General features: G+C 21.5%; 6 protein-coding genes across 6 annotated transcripts; 5 read left to right on the top strand and 1 right to left on the bottom strand.

Moving 5' to 3' along the window:
* Positions 1-22: 22 nt before the first annotated feature.
* Positions 23-5,027, top strand: SRAE_1000001800 (Protein stoned-B; the record flags this gene model as incomplete). Its single annotated transcript, XM_024646801.1, has 2 exons — positions 23-95; positions 379-5,027. The coding sequence occupies 2 exons, from the start codon at positions 23-25 to the stop codon at positions 5,025-5,027; spliced, it is 4,722 nt and encodes a 1,573-aa protein (XP_024500943.1).
* Positions 5,028-6,809: 1,782 nt separating this feature from the next.
* SRAE_1000001700 (AT02583p) lies at positions 6,810-8,435 on the top strand (the record flags this gene model as incomplete). The annotated part of the gene is made up of 1 exon (XM_024646800.1): positions 6,810-8,435. One exon carries the CDS (start codon positions 6,810-6,812, stop codon positions 8,433-8,435), a length of 1,626 nt encoding a protein of 541 aa, XP_024500942.1.
* Positions 8,436-9,283: 848 nt separating this feature from the next.
* Positions 9,284-11,484, top strand: SRAE_1000001600 (PAS domain-containing protein; the record flags this gene model as incomplete). Its single annotated transcript, XM_024646799.1, has 4 exons — positions 9,284-10,353; positions 10,434-10,480; positions 10,523-10,758; positions 10,813-11,484. The coding sequence occupies 4 exons, from the start codon at positions 9,284-9,286 to the stop codon at positions 11,482-11,484; spliced, it is 2,025 nt and encodes a 674-aa protein (XP_024500941.1).
* An 853-nt stretch (positions 11,485-12,337) lies between these two features.
* Positions 12,338-14,628, bottom strand: SRAE_1000001500 (Putative methyltransferase NSUN5; the record flags this gene model as incomplete). Its single annotated transcript, XM_024646798.1, has 3 exons — positions 12,338-13,543; positions 13,732-14,241; positions 14,296-14,628. 3 exons carry the CDS (start codon positions 14,626-14,628, stop codon positions 12,338-12,340), a joined length of 2,049 nt encoding a protein of 682 aa, XP_024500940.1.
* Positions 14,629-17,306: 2,678 nt separating this feature from the next.
* On the top strand, positions 17,307-18,174 carry SRAE_1000001400 (Hypothetical protein; the record flags this gene model as incomplete). Its single annotated transcript, XM_024646797.1, has 2 exons — positions 17,307-17,552; positions 17,602-18,174. The coding sequence occupies 2 exons, from the start codon at positions 17,307-17,309 to the stop codon at positions 18,172-18,174; spliced, it is 819 nt and encodes a 272-aa protein (XP_024500939.1).
* An 805-nt stretch (positions 18,175-18,979) lies between these two features.
* On the top strand, positions 18,980-20,052 carry SRAE_1000001300 (Cyclin-dependent kinase-like 1; the record flags this gene model as incomplete). Its single annotated transcript, XM_024646795.1, has 2 exons — positions 18,980-19,433; positions 19,478-20,052. The coding sequence occupies 2 exons, from the start codon at positions 18,980-18,982 to the stop codon at positions 20,050-20,052; spliced, it is 1,029 nt and encodes a 342-aa protein (XP_024500938.1).
* Positions 20,053-20,183: the final 131 nt, after the last annotated feature.

Raw genomic sequence — 20,183 nt, 5'->3', positions numbered from 1 at the left:
AATAAATTTTCAGAAAATTAAAATGTTTAAAAATAAAGAAGAATTTAATGTTACTGGAGGAAGAGATGCTTTTCGTTCATCTAATATTAATAAAGGTAAATTAAAAAAAAAATTATATATTGTAAAAAAAAAAGTTTTTCTATATATATTTTTTTTTATTTTATTTTATATAATAGTATATATATGGCTTTAATAAATTCTTTGCCATCGATTATATATATATATATATATATATATATATATATATTTGTGTAAAAGTATATGTAAAATTGGTAAATAAATGTATATGCCTTTGTATTATTTTTATAAAGAGAAGCATACATTTTATTTCTTTCTTTTAAAGTAGTAAACTTTTATCATATTTTATCTATATTTTAGGACAAATTATTGAGATGGATGAAGAAAAAAAAATTCATGCAATGAAAAGTTTTACTCAATCTATTGATATGGATCTTCCACCTATGCCTGAATTACCACCTAATTTGGATATTGATAAATTTGAAGGTTTTGGAATGTCATTAAGTAGTACACAAGATACTATTATTGAATGTACTAATAAAAATTCTGGAATGGGAGAAACACAAAAATATGCTATGACTGTACCTGGACCAGGTCATACAGATCAGGAACAAGAACAGCATACAAGTTTATTAAAAGAAGAAGATGATGATGGTGGAAGTTTAGAGGAAGAAAAAAATATTGAAAGTCAACCATTTAGACCATCAACATTACGAGATGATTCAATTAGTAAAGAAATAAGAAGAGAATATAGTGTTAAAGCACGTCCAAGACCAACAACTCCAATACAAACATCTGTTCTTGAATCTTTTATTGCAAATTCAACTATTAATAATATTAATAGTAATAATAATGATAATGTAACTGAAAAAATAACTGTTAAATTACCAAAAATAAAAAATGAAGATGATCCATTTGTTTCTTCAACAACAACAACTACTACAAAAAAATCTCGTAGAATTTCAATTAACAAAAATAATGAAGGTGATATATTAAGTGATAATGAAGAATTTAAATCAAAAGCTCCAGCACATCCAGTTGTTCATAGAAGAGCAAGTATAGAATGGGAAAATTTTGTTGAAAAAAAAGAAGAATTAGAAAATTTAAATAAAGATATAAAGGTAGATAATAATGAAATAAATAAAAATGAAGAAATAATTACGGAAAATGTAGAAAGTAATAATATAACAGATACTTCTTATGATGATTATATTACTTATTCAGAAGATAAACAATATTATTTAGCTGATGATGGTGAATGGTATCCAATTTCAGCATTAACTGTACCAAATGAACAAATTACATATGAAGATCAATATTATTCTGGAGAAATAACATATTCTGAAGATGGTCAATATTATTTAGCTGATGATGGACAATGGTATCCTGTATCAGCATTAGAAGATTATCAACAAGATTACAATTATGATGAAACAACAAATTGTGTAAATTATGAAGATCCAAATATATATTCTTCATATTCAAATGAACAACCATTATCAAATGAAATGTATCCACAAGATTCTTTTCCTCAAGAATCATATATTCATGAAAATTATTCTCATGAATCATATTCTGAGAATAAAATATTAAATCAAGAAGTATATTCTCAACAAGAAGAACATTCTTATAATAATGAATATGATAATTATTCTTATGATCAATATGGTAAATTAAATTATACAGAAAAAGAATATTCAAATGATTATAAAAATGATTTTACATATGAACAATATGGTTCCATACCAAAAAAAGAAGAAGAAGAAAATGTATCAACAAGTATTGTTACAAAATCATTATTTACAGATAAAGAAATTGGAGATAAAGAAAAAGATCCTTATGGATGGGAAGAAGAAGAAAAGAAAGTTGTTGAAATTTCTACTAAAGCTCCACCACCAAGACCAACAACTGGACCAACACCAATACGTCCCCCTCCACCTAATAAAACACCAGAAAAAAAAGTAATTCAAGAACCAGAAGTAGAAGAAGATGCTTGGACAAAATTTAATGCTATGTCATCACAAATAACTTCAATTGTTAAAAATACAGAAGAAAAATTAAAAGATTTATCAAATAAAAGTGCTATAAATGATATAAAAGATGAATCATATTTAGCTTCTGTTGGTGGTTCACAACCAGGAGGAAATATAAATTTAACTATTCATAAAAAAATTTTAGAACAAAAAGAAAAAGAAACTAAAGATAAAGCTGATAAAAAATTAAAATCTCATCTTGGAATTAAAGATGATAAAAAGAAAAAGAAAAAGAAAGGTTCTGATTTATTTGAGTATGAATATGATGTTGAAGAGGAAGATGAAATGGATAGAAAAGCAGCAGAATTAGCTGATAAACTTGGAGCAATGAGACAAGATGTTGGAGAATGGAAAAAACCTGAAATTCTTGAAAAAAAAGAAATTGAAAATACAAATATAGATTTTAAAGTTATTAATAATTGGACAGGATTTGAAGAAGGAGAAGATAAATTTTCAACACTTTCATTATCAAATTCAGATTTTTTTAATAATATTCCAAAAACAGCAGAAAGTGTTATTAAAGAAATTGAAGATCCTTTTGCTGTTTCAACATCAATTAAAGAAGAAACTAAAGATTTATTTGATGTTCCTGATGCTGATAAAGTAATTCAAGATTTAGAAAATAAAGTTGAAGAAAAAATGATTGGACATACTGGAGAATTAGATTATTTAGATGATTTTGATAAAGAAAGAAAAAGTAATGTAAGTACACCAACTCAAGAAGGTGGTTCTCCTGTATCACGTCCAATAGGTTTTGAGGATGAATTTAATGCAGGTGATGTATATTATTCACATACACCAACACCATTATTTGATGACGATGATAAAGAACCATTATCACCATTTAAGAAAGATAATAATGATTCATGGAATTTAATGATAAGACATCCATTAAAAAAAAAATTAATGGCTGATCGTGTTTGGAAGACATGTTATGTTAAATTAGAACGTGAATCATTAAGTATAAGTAGTAATAATAGTAATGAACATATGATGTTAAAAATATATCAAACAAAAGGAGATTCAACACCTATTCTTGAAATTCTTCTTCAACCAACATATTCATTATCAGATAGTAATGTTCAACCATATGATGCTTATGGTAAAATACATACAGTTAAACTTCAACAAATAACATATAAAGAAAAAGTTGGTATTAGACAAGGACAAATTTCACGTCTTGTTGAGGGACATTTAACAAAATTTGGTATGCCAATAGAACATAGTGCTTCAGTAAATGTTTTAGCTAAATTTGGATCATTAGATCATGATATATTAGATGATTTTGTTAATAAAATAGAAGATATATTATTTAAATGTGAATGTAAACGTAGTACAAAACCAATACATAAACAAGATGAAGTACAAATTCATTGTTATGATGAATATATTGGTTCTGTAGATGTAAATGGTTGTTTAAAATCTCAAAAAGCTCGAGTTAGAATGTTTTGTCTTGCTTTTTTAACTGGCAGTTCTCCTTATCTTGAAATTGGTTTAAATGATAAAAGAAGACAAGGAAAAGAAATTGTTAGAAGAAAAGATATATTACCAATGTATACAGAAAGATGGATTAAATTTGAAAATATTGAATTTCATTCATCAATTGATCAAGAAGTATTTGTTGATGAACATTATTTAAAATTATCTCCACCAGATGGTGTATTTTTTGAAATTATGAGATTTAGAATTAGACCACCTAAAAATAAAGAAAGACCAATAATAATTAAAAGTTTAATGAAAATTGCTGGTTCAGCAATTGAAATACGAATTGAAGTTATGGTTTCTGCAAGTACACATAAACATAAAAATCGTGATGAAGAGACAAGAATAATACCATGTGAAGATATACAAATAAGATTTCCAATTCCTGAAGCATGGATATATTTATTTAGAGAAGAAAGAACATGGGGTGTTGGATCAATTCATTCAAAAACAAGAAGACCAGGTAAAGTTAAAAATTTAAAAGATAAGATTATTGGAGCAGTAACACAAACTTCATCATCTATGATTGAAGTAGCTATTGGAGAAGCTAAATATGAACATTTATATAGATCTCTTGTTTGGAGAATTCCAAGATTACCAGAAAAACATCATGAAGCATATAAAAATCATCTTTTAACATGTCGTTTTGAGTTAAGTAGTTTTGATTTAATGCCTGAAGCATTTATGCCATCAGTAGATGTTGAATTTACAATGCCATTATCAACTGTATCAAGTACAGTAGTAAGAAGTATTGGTATTGAAGGTCATGAAGATAGTGATAGAGTTGAAAAATTTGTAAGATATGTATCAAAATATAATTATAAATTTGAAATTGATTATTTTCATTGTGATTCATTAGAATGTGAAAGAACATATGAAACAAATATAATAAAAACTGATGAACATCAAACAATGTTTACAGGAACATCTAATGAAGCTAATGAAGATAAAATTAAATTTGATAAAATTGAAGAAATTAAAATTGAAAATGATATTAAAAAAGATGATGATTCATCTAGTGATAGTGAAGATGAGAAAAAAAGAAATGTACCAATGATTCATATAAATATGAAAGGCTTTTTAGATGGACAATCAACAACTAATGGATATGTAACAACTAAAGAATCAATAAACGAAGAAAAAATAAATAAAAACAAAGAAGATTCAGTAATAATTCAAGAACAACCAATATTTCAAAATCAACAACATTTACCACAACAATATAATGTTTCACAACAATATTCTTCAGAACAATATATTCCTCAACAATATAATATTTCACAACAATATCCTCCTCAACAGTATATTCAACAACAATATAATATTCCACAATATAACAATACACAACAACAATTTTCAAATATAGATATAATTAAGAAAAATGAAGAAAATACAAAACATGGATTTACTCCATTACGTTCACAATTATTTGGTGATGATGAAATACCTGTAATGGAAGGTTATGGAAATAATGATGGACCAGTTGGAGCATAAATTTTTCACTTAAATTTTTAAAAAAAAAACATGATAAAAAATTTTTTCATATATATATAAAAATATTTTAAAAAAATAAAGTAATTGAATTTTTATATATTTTAAAATTATTGATATTTAAACATTATTTTAAAAAAATATTTATTATAAAATATTTTATCAATTTAAAATTTAAAATTTAATGATCAATGATTAATAATTTTATATATTTTATTATACTATTAAATACATTTTAAAATTATAAAATAAAGTAGTAATTACATTTTTGTTTCTATTTACTTTTTAAAAAAAATTTTTTTCATAAAAATATTGTTTTTAATTTTATTATCTTGTTTGCAATAGATAATTTCCAACTTAATATTCTTATATACATATCCTCTTTCTTGGAAAAAATATCATAATTTATGATAAAATTGATAATGCTTTTTAAATTAGTTAATTATTTTTAAACTTAAAAACATTAAAGTAATTATTTTTTTAAATATGAATTAAAATAAAAATGTATATTTAAATTTTAAATAAAAATTTATATATAATTTTTTTAAAAAGATAATTAACACTTTTTCTCATATTTATCAATATTTGTAGTCAAAATGTATCTCTTTATATGTTATATTATTTGATAAAATATTTTAAATTTTAAATTTTTTTTAAAATAATTTTTTTTAAATATTTATATACAATTTAATAAGTTAAAATAAATTATATAATTTTAAGTACAATGTCTGATAGAGTATTTCTTATCTTACAAGAAAATCTACTTATTAATAACTTGATTTTATAAAAATTTTTTTTATTTTTCTTAAACTAATTAATTTTTTTTATTAATATATTTAATTAATAAAAAAGATGATTTTATGTTTATTAAAATATTAGTATATTACACACAAAAAAAAACGCTCATTTTTATCTTTTTAGATCAATCTAGTACATGCAAAAAATCATTGTCAGTCCTCGTTATTTTATGAATATTCAAATTTGGAATTCAAATATTCGTCTGTTAAAATGTGTCTTTTGCGTTAAACGATGCGAAGCTTTTCTATATGCAAATATAAAAAAGGGTGTTATATTTTTCAAGTATTAAATAAAGGTTTTTATTATTTTTTAGCAATTTTAATAAAATAGTTAAATAATTCTATTTAAGTTTTTCTAAAATTATTATAATTAACTATTTAATTAATTACACTAAATCAAAACTTTTTGTTTCTCTTATTCTTTAAAAATAAATATACTATAAATTAACCTCACTTAAAAAAATGTTTTACTGGGAGTAAGATTAGAAATCATACTTCAAATGATTATTTAACGTATATAAAAGTTTATGAAACCAAATAAATATTATTTTATGTATTTTAATTATATCTTCTTAACTTTAAGTAATACTATATTTTATATATTTAATTGTCTAATTATAAAAGTTGTACAAATTTGTTTTAATAAAAATTTTAATATATAAAATATTTTTTTTTACCATATGCTAATAAAAAAAAATATTACTCAAAGAAAGTATTATATATTTCAAAGAAAATAAAGTGTACAATTTTCTTCATCGCTTTGCAAAATTTATTGTTGTACATTTTGTTAATTAGTAAAAAATTTGAAAAATTTTTTCGATCTCATTTTGCATGTACTAGAATGATCTAAGATGATCAAAAATGAGCGTTTTTTTTTGTGTGTTTTTATTTATTACTTTTATATACTAATTTAAGACATATATTTCCAAAAATTATTTGCTTTATCTTCTCAAAACATTTTTTATAAATATAAAAAAAAATTTTTAAAATGATTTCTAATTATCATGGATATTATACTACTAATACAACAATGCCATCATCATCATATTCACCTTCTCCAAAAGAAGGAACTGATGAAAGAAGAGATGATGAAAGAGAAGAAGGAAAAGATGGTTTAAGAGATGAAGGAATAAAAACACAATTCATAACACGTGAGGGAATTTATAAAAGTCAATGTATGGCAGAGTATATTAAAATTGCAACACGTCTACCAACATCACCAGGACAAACTTCAACAACTTTATCAACATTAAATGTACCTGTACGTGTGTCAATGTCCTCTATAGATGGAGGAAATGATTGTCGTATTGCATTTAATATTGGAAGAGAATTATTTATATATGAATATAATGAAAAAAATCAATCAATAGATCCTTCAAAGCCATTAGATAAAAGAATTTATAAAGGAACATATCCAACAGCTCATTCATTTAATAAATATATAGATAACGAAGAAAATTGTACAATAATTATTGGATTTTCAGCTGGACAGATTCAACAATTAGATCCACTTCAAAAAGATATTCAAACATCAAGATTATTTAATGAAGATCGTTTAATTGATCGAACACCAGTAACTTGTATAAATTGGATTCCATTTGAACAATCACTTTTTGTTGTTTCACATTCATCTGGTAATTTATATTTATATGATACAGAGATAACATGTTCTTTGACACCTCCTATATATCATGTTATTAAAGGAGGTAATGGTTATACAATTTATAGTAATAAAAGTAAAGAAAATCGTTTACCAATAAATCCACTTACAAGATGGAAAATAGGTAAAGGTTCATTACATCAATTTGAATTTTCAAAAAATAATAATAATAATGAAAATCTTCTTCTTGGTACAGTAAGTCATGATGGTTTTTTAAGAATATTTAATTATACTAATATGGAATTAATAATACAAATGAAATCATATTTTGGTGGTTTATTATGTCTTGATTGGTCTCCTGATAATAAATATATTGTTACTGGTGGAGAAGATGATATGATAACTGTTTTTAATGTTAATGAAGAAAAAGTAATAGCTAGAGGGCAGGGACATAAATCTTGGATAAGCCAAGTTAAATTTGATCCTTACATGACAGTGACGGAAGAGGAAGTAAAAAGAAGAAGAGGAAACAAGTTTTGTAGAACAACGGCTGTTAATGATGATGAGATAGTATATCGAGTTGGTAGTGTTGGTTTTGATGCAGAGATAGCATTATGGGAGGTAACGGAAGAAATATTAACAACACCATTTAAAAAAAATATACAATCTATGCATTATATACCTCATCAACAATCAACTATTTTATCAGAAGATGGAGGATCATCAAAAAAGAAACAACCAAAGCATCATAGAAAAGTATTTAGTTTTGGAATAAAAAGTGGTAAAGAATTAACAAATATTGTATATAATAATAATGATGATTATATTGATGAAAGTGGAATGAATTTATTTGGTACAGTTTTTTGTCCAAAGATGGATCAGGTACCAGTAATGGAACCAATGATATTAAAAAAAATTTCACAAGATCGTCTTACATCATTAATATTTAGAAAAGGGTGTATGATAACAGCATGTCAAGAAGGAAATATTTTAGTATGGGATAGACCAATATAATATTTTCTTGTTAGGTAATGTTTAATATGTTCAAATACACGTTTAAATATTAAGCAGGTGAGCATTTATAAAAACTTGACAAATTTTAATGTATTTAATATATATATATATATATATTTTTTTTATTTATAATTTTTTTTTTTTTTTAGAAATTTTTGTATTTATATTATATAATTTATATATATATATATCGATATATGGTCTTTGATGTTCATAAATTTTAACAAATTTTTCTTAGATAAAAAATGTACTCTATTTGTTCTTTATACTCTTCTGAACGTTATTACTATATATCAAATAAATAATTTACTTCTTTTTTATTATTTTAAAAAAAAAAAAAATTTTTTTTTTATTGTTATAATCTTTGGTTTTTACCTCAAATCTTTAAGAATTTTACTCCAATTATATTTTAAATTGATTAGAATGTATTAAATTATATATTTTGTATGAAAATGTTGTCTGCATTGTATATTTTCTTCTTCTTGTGTTTGCGACATCTCCACGCCGCAAATACACATAGTAAGTTTAAGTGACCTAGGACATTGTGTATGTGTTGATAAATTATATATAAATATATAAATATATACATATATATATAAATATATATATATATATAATGCAGAGATATTAAACTACAAGTTCCTAGATGTATATATATATTATTAAAATACTTTTAACAAAGTAATAATATTATTGATTTTTTTATATAATAATTAGTGATAAGAACCTTAATAACCTGTTTTTTTTTTTCGTTAAATCAATAGCCTATGTTGATATCTATAAATGATAACAATTTATAGCACTTTTTAGAGAAAAGATCGTTACTTGTATTTCTTCCTATAATCTCTATGTCTCTCATCCCTAATCAAACATCTATATTTAATTTACTAGAAAAAGAAAATGGAAAAGTTATCAAAAATACAATTGAAAAAAGGAGAGAATCTTCTAAATGTGCTGCTAGAGAGAGGCGTGGGAAGGAAACATGTATCTTTGATGAGTTAAAATATGAAGTTCCAGTAGTTAATGAAGCAACAGTAACACATGTTGATAGAATTGCATTATTACGTGTTGCAGCAACATTATGTCGTTTAAGAAAAAATGGATCAAGTCTTTTTTTAACATCAGATAATAAAAATGTTTGTAAAAATAAATATGATAGTAGTTTGTATAACGAAACATCACTTTATGAAATATTAGATGGTTTTATTCTTGTAATTGATAGTGATGATACAATTTTATATTCAACAGAATCAATTTCAATGTATCTTGGATTAACACAAACTGATGTTGTGGGGCATACATTAAAAGAATATTGTCATAGTGTTGATCATTCAAGATTAGTTAATAATATACAATCATTACGTTATGATGGAACATGTAAAACATCAGTATGTCTTAGAATGAAAACAGTTGTCTCTCCAAGAGGAAGAAATTTAAATTTAAAATCAGCAATTATGAAATCAACACAATGTACAATAAAATGTTTACGTTTATCATCAGGATGGTTATCATTATTGTATATATCAACAGAACCAGTTGGAAATGGTAGTATTACACAAAATGTTACTGTTTTAGCTAAAATAACACATGATGAAGGCAATGGAACTTTTGTTACAAGACATACATGTGATATGAGATTTAGTTTTGTAGGAGAAAATTTTAATTCATTATTAAAAAAAGATAGTAGAAGTATGGTTGGAACATCATTTTATGATTTAATTCATCCAGCAGATGTATTAGAAGTTGGAACATCTATAAAAAATTTATTTGAAACAGGGCATGTACAAACAATATATTATAGATTAATTGCACCTGAAGATTCACTTGTATATTGGATGGTAACAATATGTAATACTGTAAAACATACTTCTAAAGGGCAAAAAGGACAATATGTTATATGTATGCATTATTATTTAGGGTTAGTTATATTTATCTATATAATATATATATTATTTAATAAATTTTATTATTAATTTATTATATAACTTTTTTTTTTAGATCTCAAAAAGAAGATGAATCTTATATGGCTGTAAGAAGTAGTGAAGGTAAGTTTAATGGAAAATATCTGACATACCTCCCCGCTTTAGTCTCACACCAAAAAACTAACATTCCTAGTAAAACTAACCAACTTATTTATGATGTTCATGATGGTAATAATGATGATGATACTCATAATACAGAGGCTAATGAGGAGAATTTTATTGGGTTAGCACCAAAATTTGTAGAGTGTAGTGATTTTATATTACAATCACCATGTCTACCATTATTTCTTGAAGAAGATTCCATTCCTAATGATTTTCATGATTTATTTAATAATTTATTGGTAATATTTAATATACTTTTTTTTTTCTCTATTGCTTAATGTCATATAATATAGATTCCACGCATATTTTTCCTTTTTTATTTTATTATATATTTTAATAATAATAATAATATATTTTTAGAATCATCAATCAAAAGAAAATCAAGTTATAAAGCCTTACTCGCCTATCTCATCAATGATGAAGATGAAGCCAACAAATATGAAGATAGTTCCATTAGAACCACTACCAGAAGACCATTTTTTACAACCTCTTCAATTTCTTCACCAAACACATGTTTATCCTCTCAAAAATGCGAAGGAGCCTCCCCAGATAGTGTCGATTCAGGATTCTCAGGAGATTCAAATGAACAAATTAAACAAGAATCAACTAATTCAAGAACATTTACAACATCAAGAGGTAACAATTTCGTCTTTTTATCCGATTTTTATGAACAATATCAAGATACCATGTCCGATGATGTCACCGGAACAACTGGAATCTTCAACAATACCTCTTTGTACACCAATGTGTCTACTCCCACTACTCCCGTTACCAATATTGATAGGATAAATGAAAGAGAACAAAATATGGAGTATGATGAAGATGTCTTTTATTATTCAGCTTCAAATACATTAAGTGATTGGGATCCAAAAGGAAGAGCGCCATTTGTTTCAGTTGAACAGATAACACAATTAGAATCTGATGATAGTTTGTTAGAATTTTTTTTACCCACTGAATTTAGTTAGATTGTATTTATTTCAATAAAATTTTGAACAATAATTTTTTTTTTATTTTAACTTTTTGAAGTTGATTTTAATTTGCTAAGAAAATTTTTTTTTAAAAATAATTTTGTATAAGAATAAATTTATTTATTTAAGATTAATAATCATATGACTAAAAATTGACAGTTAAAAAGATATTTTTATTGTAGTATTATTTTCTATGTTCATATGATAATTCTTACTAATAATAGTCTTTAATTTAACATTCTTTTTTCTTTTAAAAATTAGTGATAATAATTTATGTCATTCTTATTAGTTGAAAAAAAAAATACACTATGGAAAAAGATCAAAAATGTAAAAAAAAAATAAATATTTTACAAAATATTTTATTAACTTTATATTATAATAAATATCATTATTAAAAAAAAAGAAACATATATTTATTGTTTTTTTTTTAATTATATTTAAAATCATTTTTCTGTATCAAATTTATCTGTAATGATATCTAATAAAAATAAATAAATTTTTTTTATTATCATAATTAAATTTATCATTTTAGATAGATTTTATTTTATTAAATTCATTAACAAATTTAATTTAAAAAATAATTTAATTTAATATAAAAGTTTTTCTTAAATTTTTAATATTCTACATATAACCTTAAGCAAATTTAACAAACTTAAAACATTTCTTAACTGTAAATATAAATTAAAAAAAAGAAAAATTTATATAACAAAATAAAATTATTTCTCATATATAATAAAATAAATATAATTTATAAATTTTTTTTTTTAAATAATTGATAGATACTTTTATAAATATATATTTTTATTTAAATTTTATTTTTATTTATAACAACAAAAAAAAAAAATTTTTTTTATATTCTTTCAAAAACAGCTATAAAAAATCCATTAGTTTTTGAAGTTAGTGAATCACATCGTAAACATTTAAAACCAAATTCATATTTATCATTACCTCTTTTTTTCCATTCTGGAAGGATATTAATTAATTGAAATTTTGACTTTATATTTTCATCTTTCATTACTTCTTCAATAACACATTCATTTTCTAATTCATGTATACTACATGTAGAATATACAATTCTTTTTAATTTAGGTAATTTCATTGCATGTTTTAAAATCATAGCTTGTAAATTTCCTAAGCTTTCTAATCTTTTTGTATCTATTTCTTCATTATCAATAAATGAATCCATTCTTTTTATCATTCCACTTCCTGAACATGGTGGATCTACTAAAGCATACTCAACTTCATTATAAGGTTTCTTATCAATAGAAACTTTAAGAAAATCAATATTAAAAATATCAACACATTCTCCTCCTGAGATTTTTAAATTATTTTTTAAATCATTAAATCTTTTCTTATCTCTATCAAATGCATATATGTGTCCTTTATTATTCATAATAGCACATAAATGTGAAGTTTTCATTCCAGGTGCAGCACATGTATCTATAACACTTGATCCTATTGAAGGTGATAACAAAAATGATGATAAACATGAAGCTTTATCTTGAAGTATTAATTTTTTTGATTTAACTAATTTATCATTATAAATTTTTGCATTCGGTGAAAATATTAATAAATTAGTTATATGATTATCTTCAAAGATATCTTTTACATTCATTTTAGAAATAATTTCATCATATTCATCATCATTAATAGAAGATTTTAATTTTATAATATTATAACCATCATTTTTTAATATATCAATAACATCTTCCTTAGTTATTTTTAATGTATTAATTCGTACATATCGAGGTAGTTGTACTTCATTATTCATACTTTTTTTCCAATATCCTAATCCTCTTCCTTCATTATCCATTTCTTTTATTGAAATCATAAGAGCTGTCTTAATGCAATTTATCTCTTCTTTATATTTTTTTGGAATCATTTTATATCCTTTTCCTTCACATAATTCATAAAGTATTACCATAAATAATGTCTTATTTTTTTTAAAAACTGGTTTTTTAAAAACAGCATTGACATAATCTAATTTTAATAATTCTTCAAAAAATTTTCTTAATTTTAATGTTTCACTACAAATTTTCAATAATTTTTTTTTATCCTAAAAATATTTATTATTATCTTTTAACAATTAAATTAAAAATATATATTATATACGACAAAATCTTTCTTATATATATAATTAAATTTTTATAAATATTTATATAAATAAAATCATTAAATATTGACTTTTTTATAAATACATTGAATCCATGATCTATACATTTTAACTTTTTTTTTTCTATTTACAATTAATCTTCTGTCAATTGTATTTTGAATTTTAATTAATGAAAATTTTACAAATAAATCATTTAATTCATCTGTTGTAAAAAAATATACCAATGTACCATCTCCACGACAATAAAAGTTTTCATTTATTAATCTATTTTTTTTAAAACGAAGTTGAGTTAAATCATATCGACCATAATCTTTAACTAATAATAAACCACCAGGTTTTAATTTTGATGTTAAATTTTTAATAGCAAGTATTTGTTGTTGTGGTTCTAAAGCACTTAAAACATAAATACATAATATAATATCTACAGATTCATTATCTATAAAAGTTGTATTTTTAGTAATATCCCAAACAAATCCACAACATTTTTCTTCATCATATAACTCATTTAATTTTAATTTATCAATAGCTTCTTTTGAAAAATCTGAACAATATATAAAAGTAGATGAAGGAATTTTTTTTAATAATGGTAATGTTGTATTTCCAACACCACAACCAACTTCAAGAATAATTTTTTGATTTTTCTAAAAAAAAAAAAAATATTTATCATAAAATATTATTAAATAAAATTTACTTACATTATCATTTTCTTCTAAAAGCATTGGAAATTCATGTGTTAACCAGGCTCGATCTTTAAAAAATTTATCTTCATGACATTTATAAAAATTATCCCATTGTTTTGATGGATTTTCAATTAAATCTGAAGCTATATCTTTATTAACTTGATATTCTTTTTGTTTTTTAATAATTTCTAATGCTTCTTTTTCACGATCATCATCCCATTTTACATTATCCCATGCATTATGTTCAAATACATCCAAATTATCATTTAAATATCGTGTTCCAAATAATTTTAATTCATTATTTTTAGAAGAATTATCATTTACTTCTAATTTTTCTTTAAAATTCATTCTAAAATTTTTATTATTACACGCTTTTTATTATTAGTAAATTAAAACGCGTTATAAAATTAATTATATTATAAAAAGATTTTGTCGTATTTAATTTAAAAGTATTTTATTAATTATATTACCTGACATTTATGTGAATAAACTAATGTACGTAAAGAACGTTCTTTATTAAGAACTTTTTGGAGAATTTCTCCACATGCAAGATAAAATGATTCCATTGTATATAAAGAAAATTTTATTAAATGAATAAAGAAAATGAAAATTTAAATAATTTTGGAATAATGTTTCAATATTTTTACAGAAAAATGTGATAAGACATTTCAATTTAATTTCTATTTAAAATATGCTTAAGTTTAATGAGAAAAAATTTAATTTTTAATTTAATGAGGAAAAAAAAATTAGTAAGAGTCTATTAAACATAAATAACCAAATAATGAAATTCACTTGAAAAAAATATTATTTAAGTATACCGGAAAATTAAAAATTTAGCTATATTTTAGTCTTGTATTTCTTCATATATATATATATAATGTAGAATAATTATAAATTATTTTATTATGATATTTTAAAAAATAAAATATTTCTTGAAAAAAAACACACACATTATAAATTAAAATGTACTACAGAATGATAAACATTTTTTTTATTCATAAAGTATTTTTTTTTATATAAATATTCATTATTTACTCAGTACTTTAATAATTTAAAAAAAAAAAATTTTTTTTTTCTATTAAAATGGATATTCTGAGAGTAAAAGTGTTTTAAAATGTATTTCTCTTTATAATGCATATATATATATGATTATATCATTTTTGATGTATTATTTTATGAATCACTATAAAAGTTTTTATTATTTACCAAAAGTGCTTCTTTTTTAATGTTTAGCTTAAATTAAACATATTTTAATATTACAAAATTTAACTTCTTTATAATTTCTTGTATATTAATATATTATGTTAGAATATTTTTGATACCTATAAAAAAAAATTTTTTTTTACAAAATATATATAATATCAAAATTTATTATAAAATATAAATAATGTATAATATTTTAATATATTTTTAATGAAATTTATATACTATAATATAAGAATATTTTATATGGATGAAAAAATATCATTTAATGTTATATAATATTGTTAAGTATTTGAGAAAATTATTTTTTTTATACCTCTTTTATATATATAATTACTCCACGTATATTATTTTTTCTTTTTTTTTTCTTATTTTATTTTAAAATCTTTAAATAAAAAATTCCCTAGATACCCATTTATATGAAAATTGTATTTAATTGTAACTACAAATAGTGAATATTTTAAGTAGGATTATATGAAGATATATAATTTTCATTTGTCTAGATCTTATATAACATAAATTATAACAAAACTTTTAAATATTTAAATTATTATATATATATAGTGTGTTTTGACTTTATATATTTTATTCTTTATCAGTTTATCTCTTATTAAATCCATAAATATACATAACTTTTTATAAGAATCATGTAGTTAATCTTGAGTCATCATATATGATATGAATGTAAAAGTTTTGATTAATGAGTATATATATTTTCAATCTCTAGAGAAAATCTTTTAATTTTTACTAAGGGAATATTTTAGTGAAATAAAGGTTTTACATGATATAATTTTTAAAAAAAAATATATATAATTTTTAAGATTACTTATTTTATTTTATATTTAAATATAATAAGTTAAAATTTTTATAAAAATATATTATAATTATATAATAATATGTATTTTTATTTATCCTTTTGATTAAAATATAAAATTAAACTTTTTTATCTAGAATTATATTTTATACAACTTAATTCTTAAATATAAGGTCGTTTTTGTTTATATTTTTTTTTTATTTGATAAAAGAAATTAAGAATAATAAGTGGGTGTGCCAATGTATAAAATAAATAAGATTTCATTGTTTAAAAATTTTTATATATGTTAAAATGTATAGAAATAGAATGTTTATTTCAAGAATATTACTAATATTATAAAATATTTTTTTTTACATCTAAATATTTTAATTTAAAAAAAAACATTATATAATACTTAAAATTTGTATAATTTAAATTAACATTTGTTTTTATTTTTAAAAATCATATTAACTTGTAAAATATACAAGTAAAACTATAAAAAAATAATAGTATTTATGGGAATATAAACTTTTATTTTTAATCTAAAGCATAAATTTGTTTTTTTTAACATTTTTTATGTAATACATTTTATCAATTTTTTAAATTAACAATTTAATGCTATAATTTGCAACTTCTAACAACAATATTGATAAGATTTTTAGTATTAAAGTTAAATAAAGTTAAATAATTGAATTTGAAAAAAAAAAACTTTAATGCTTTTTCTATATTCTAAATTGCAGATATTTTGTTGTGTTAAAAAAACAATCATTTAATAATAATTTATATCTTTAAAACAAATTAAAAAATTTTTTACATTTTTTAAATAGTGATAAAAACGTATAATATTTTTATAAATAAACTTGATAGATATTTTTTTTTATTAATAAATTTACTTTTTTAGAAACGTTAATGTTAAAGAAAAGTATTTTATAAAAACTACTATTTTAAAAAAAAAATATATATATATATATATGTATATATTAAAAAAAAATTTTTTTATTTTAATATAATTCTTAAAGATAGAAATAAGATGGTTTTGGATAATACTAATTCTGAAGTAGATTTTGAAGGTCTATTTAACACATTTCGAGAACATCAACTTCCTTATTATCCAGATATTGGAGTATTTTCTTTTAGAGATCCAAGAACTCATTCACATCCTATATCTGAAGGAATTCATTTAATTGAAAGTACAAAGAGAATCATTCTAAAGAATCATCCGTCATCATATTATTACCATTTTAATAAAAATATCAATTTACAATATTTCAATCAAGTAAGTAAATAAATTATTTTTTATTCTTTATGTTATTTTTTTTTATTAGTTATCAGATAGAATTTGCTTAACAACATCTACACCCATACAAATAGATAGTGCCGCCTCTGAAAATATTAGTGAGCTTATAACGTCTACTGAAGACATAAAACTATTTTTCTTTTGTGATGGTTTTTGCTGTGACCAAGTTTGTTGTAGTATGAATCCAGTCATTTTAACATTGTTATTTACTTTCATTGCCATTCTAATTTTAATTGTTTTGACATTATTTGTTGTCTGGAGGCATAATATTCTTCAAAAACAATTTGCTTATAAAAAAACTCAACGTTTTGAGATGAATGACGATGTTTCTGATACCACTAATAGAACATATCATAATTTATCTCACAAAGAAGCAAAAATTACATCTCTTAATCATATTACTCCTAAAACGGCAGTAGCATGTAAAACTGATTCAGTTTTTTCAAAAGTTTGTAAAATTAAAACATTTCTTTTTGATGGTAGAAATATTGGTAATCAAATAAACAATTATGATAATGATTTATTATGTGATGATGATTTTAAGGATGATATTTTAGAACTTGAAAATGATACACTTATTGCTGAAGGAGTATTTGTTTAATTATAAACAATTATATTGTATTATATTTAATTAGAATAACAAATTTTATCAATTCTATTTATATGTATTCTTTCACCAACTATAAATAATTTTATTCAATTATTCAACATATTTGTAATAAGGTACAATTTTTATAAATGACAATTTATGATTAAAAATATTTTAAAATTAATTCATATCACATAAATGAGTGATAATTAAATTTTAATATATATGTTTTATTTTATTTTTTTCAATTTTATTGCTTTAACAAAAATATAATATTTTTTTTACTAATAAGTATTATATTTCTTTTTTTTTTATGTTATTTTTTAATCAAAATAAATTAAAATTAGTACGACTATTATCATTAATGTGTTAAAAAAAAATTTTTTTTTAACGATTATAATGTGTAATAATAAAAGTTTTTATAAAAATAACAAATAAAAATTATTTTTTTACAAAATATATTTTATAATAAATGATAAAAAAAATATATTAATTGATATTAAAAGAAACAAATTAGTTATATTTAAATATTTTTATTTAATTAAATATAATTCAACTATAAAAATCTTTCATGTTTATAGTGTATTTTTCAATAAAATTATATATATAATTTAAATAACTATATAGAAAAATTTTTACATATCCATGGAGATATTATTATATATAAAATAAATTATATAAAGAATATTTGTTTGTTTCTCTTTTTACATGTATTAAACATTTAAAATAGTTAGAAAAAAAAAATTTTTTTTTTTCTATTTTTGTGATATTTAGTTGTTAAGATATATATTTCAAAATATTGTTATCTTTTTAAAATATGGATAAGTATGATAAAATTTCTAAAATTGGTGAAGGATCTTATGGTATTGTTTATAAATGTAGAAATAAGGAGACAAATACAATAGTTGCTGTTAAAAAATTTACTGAATCTGATGAAAATCCAGGTATTAAGAAAATTGCTTTACGTGAAGTACGTATGCTTAAAAATTTAAAACACATCAATTTAGTTAATCTAATAGAGGTATTTAAACGTAATCGTAAACTTCATCTAGTTTTTGAATATTGTGAAAGAACACTATTAAATGATTTAGAACGTTATCCCCAAGGATGTCCTGATGTTTTGATAAAAAAAACTATATATCAGTTATGTTTAGCTATAAAATATTGTCATAAACATAATTGTATGCATAGAGATGTTAAACCAGAAAATATATTATTAACAAGTAATGATGTTGTTAAATTAGCTGATTTTGGTTTTGCCAGAGTAGTTAGTAAGTATATAAACTAATAATAATTTTATTTTATTATTTTTAAGATACAAATGATTTATATACAGATTATGTTGCAACTCGTTGGTATAGATGCCCTGAATTATTAGTTGGAGATATTGAATATGGGATTAGTGTTGATATTTGGGCAATTGGATGTGTATTAGCTGAAATGGTTACAGGTGATGCAATATGGCCAGGTAGAAGTGATGTTGATCAACTTTTTCTTATTATTCAAACATTAGGACCACTTCTTCCAAGATATGAACAAATATACAATAACAATGAATATTTTCGTGGACTTGCAATACCAATACCCCAAGATATGATTCCATTAGAACGCAAAATAAATAATAATTCACCATTAATTTTAGATTTTTTAAAAAAATGTTTTGAATATAATCCTGATAAAAGACCATCAGCTGGAAGTTTATTAGAACATTCTTATTTTAATAATGTTCAATTACCACCAGAAGTATGTTCAGAAGTTCCAGGTAAAAAAAAAGCATATGCTATACTTCCTTATTTAAATCAAAATAGTCCTATATATGAAACAAAATTAAAATCTAATTTTACATTCAATAATAATTCTAATAAAATAAGTTATTTGCCTGTTATTTAAAATTAAAATATATGTTTATAATAAATTTTAATTTATTAAAAATAAGAATTTTTATTATCAATAATGTGTTATAGAATAATTAATATTTTGAAATAATTTTTTTTTTAATAAATCTAATTATATATAACAAA

This window comes from Strongyloides ratti (assembly GCF_001040885.1).
Source record: "Strongyloides ratti genome assembly S_ratti_ED321, chromosome : 1".
NCBI classification, from domain to species: domain Eukaryota; kingdom Metazoa; phylum Nematoda; class Chromadorea; order Rhabditida; family Strongyloididae; genus Strongyloides; species Strongyloides ratti.
The sequence above is the reverse complement of the archived record's forward strand: the minus strand, read 5'-3'. Positions and strand labels throughout refer to the sequence as shown.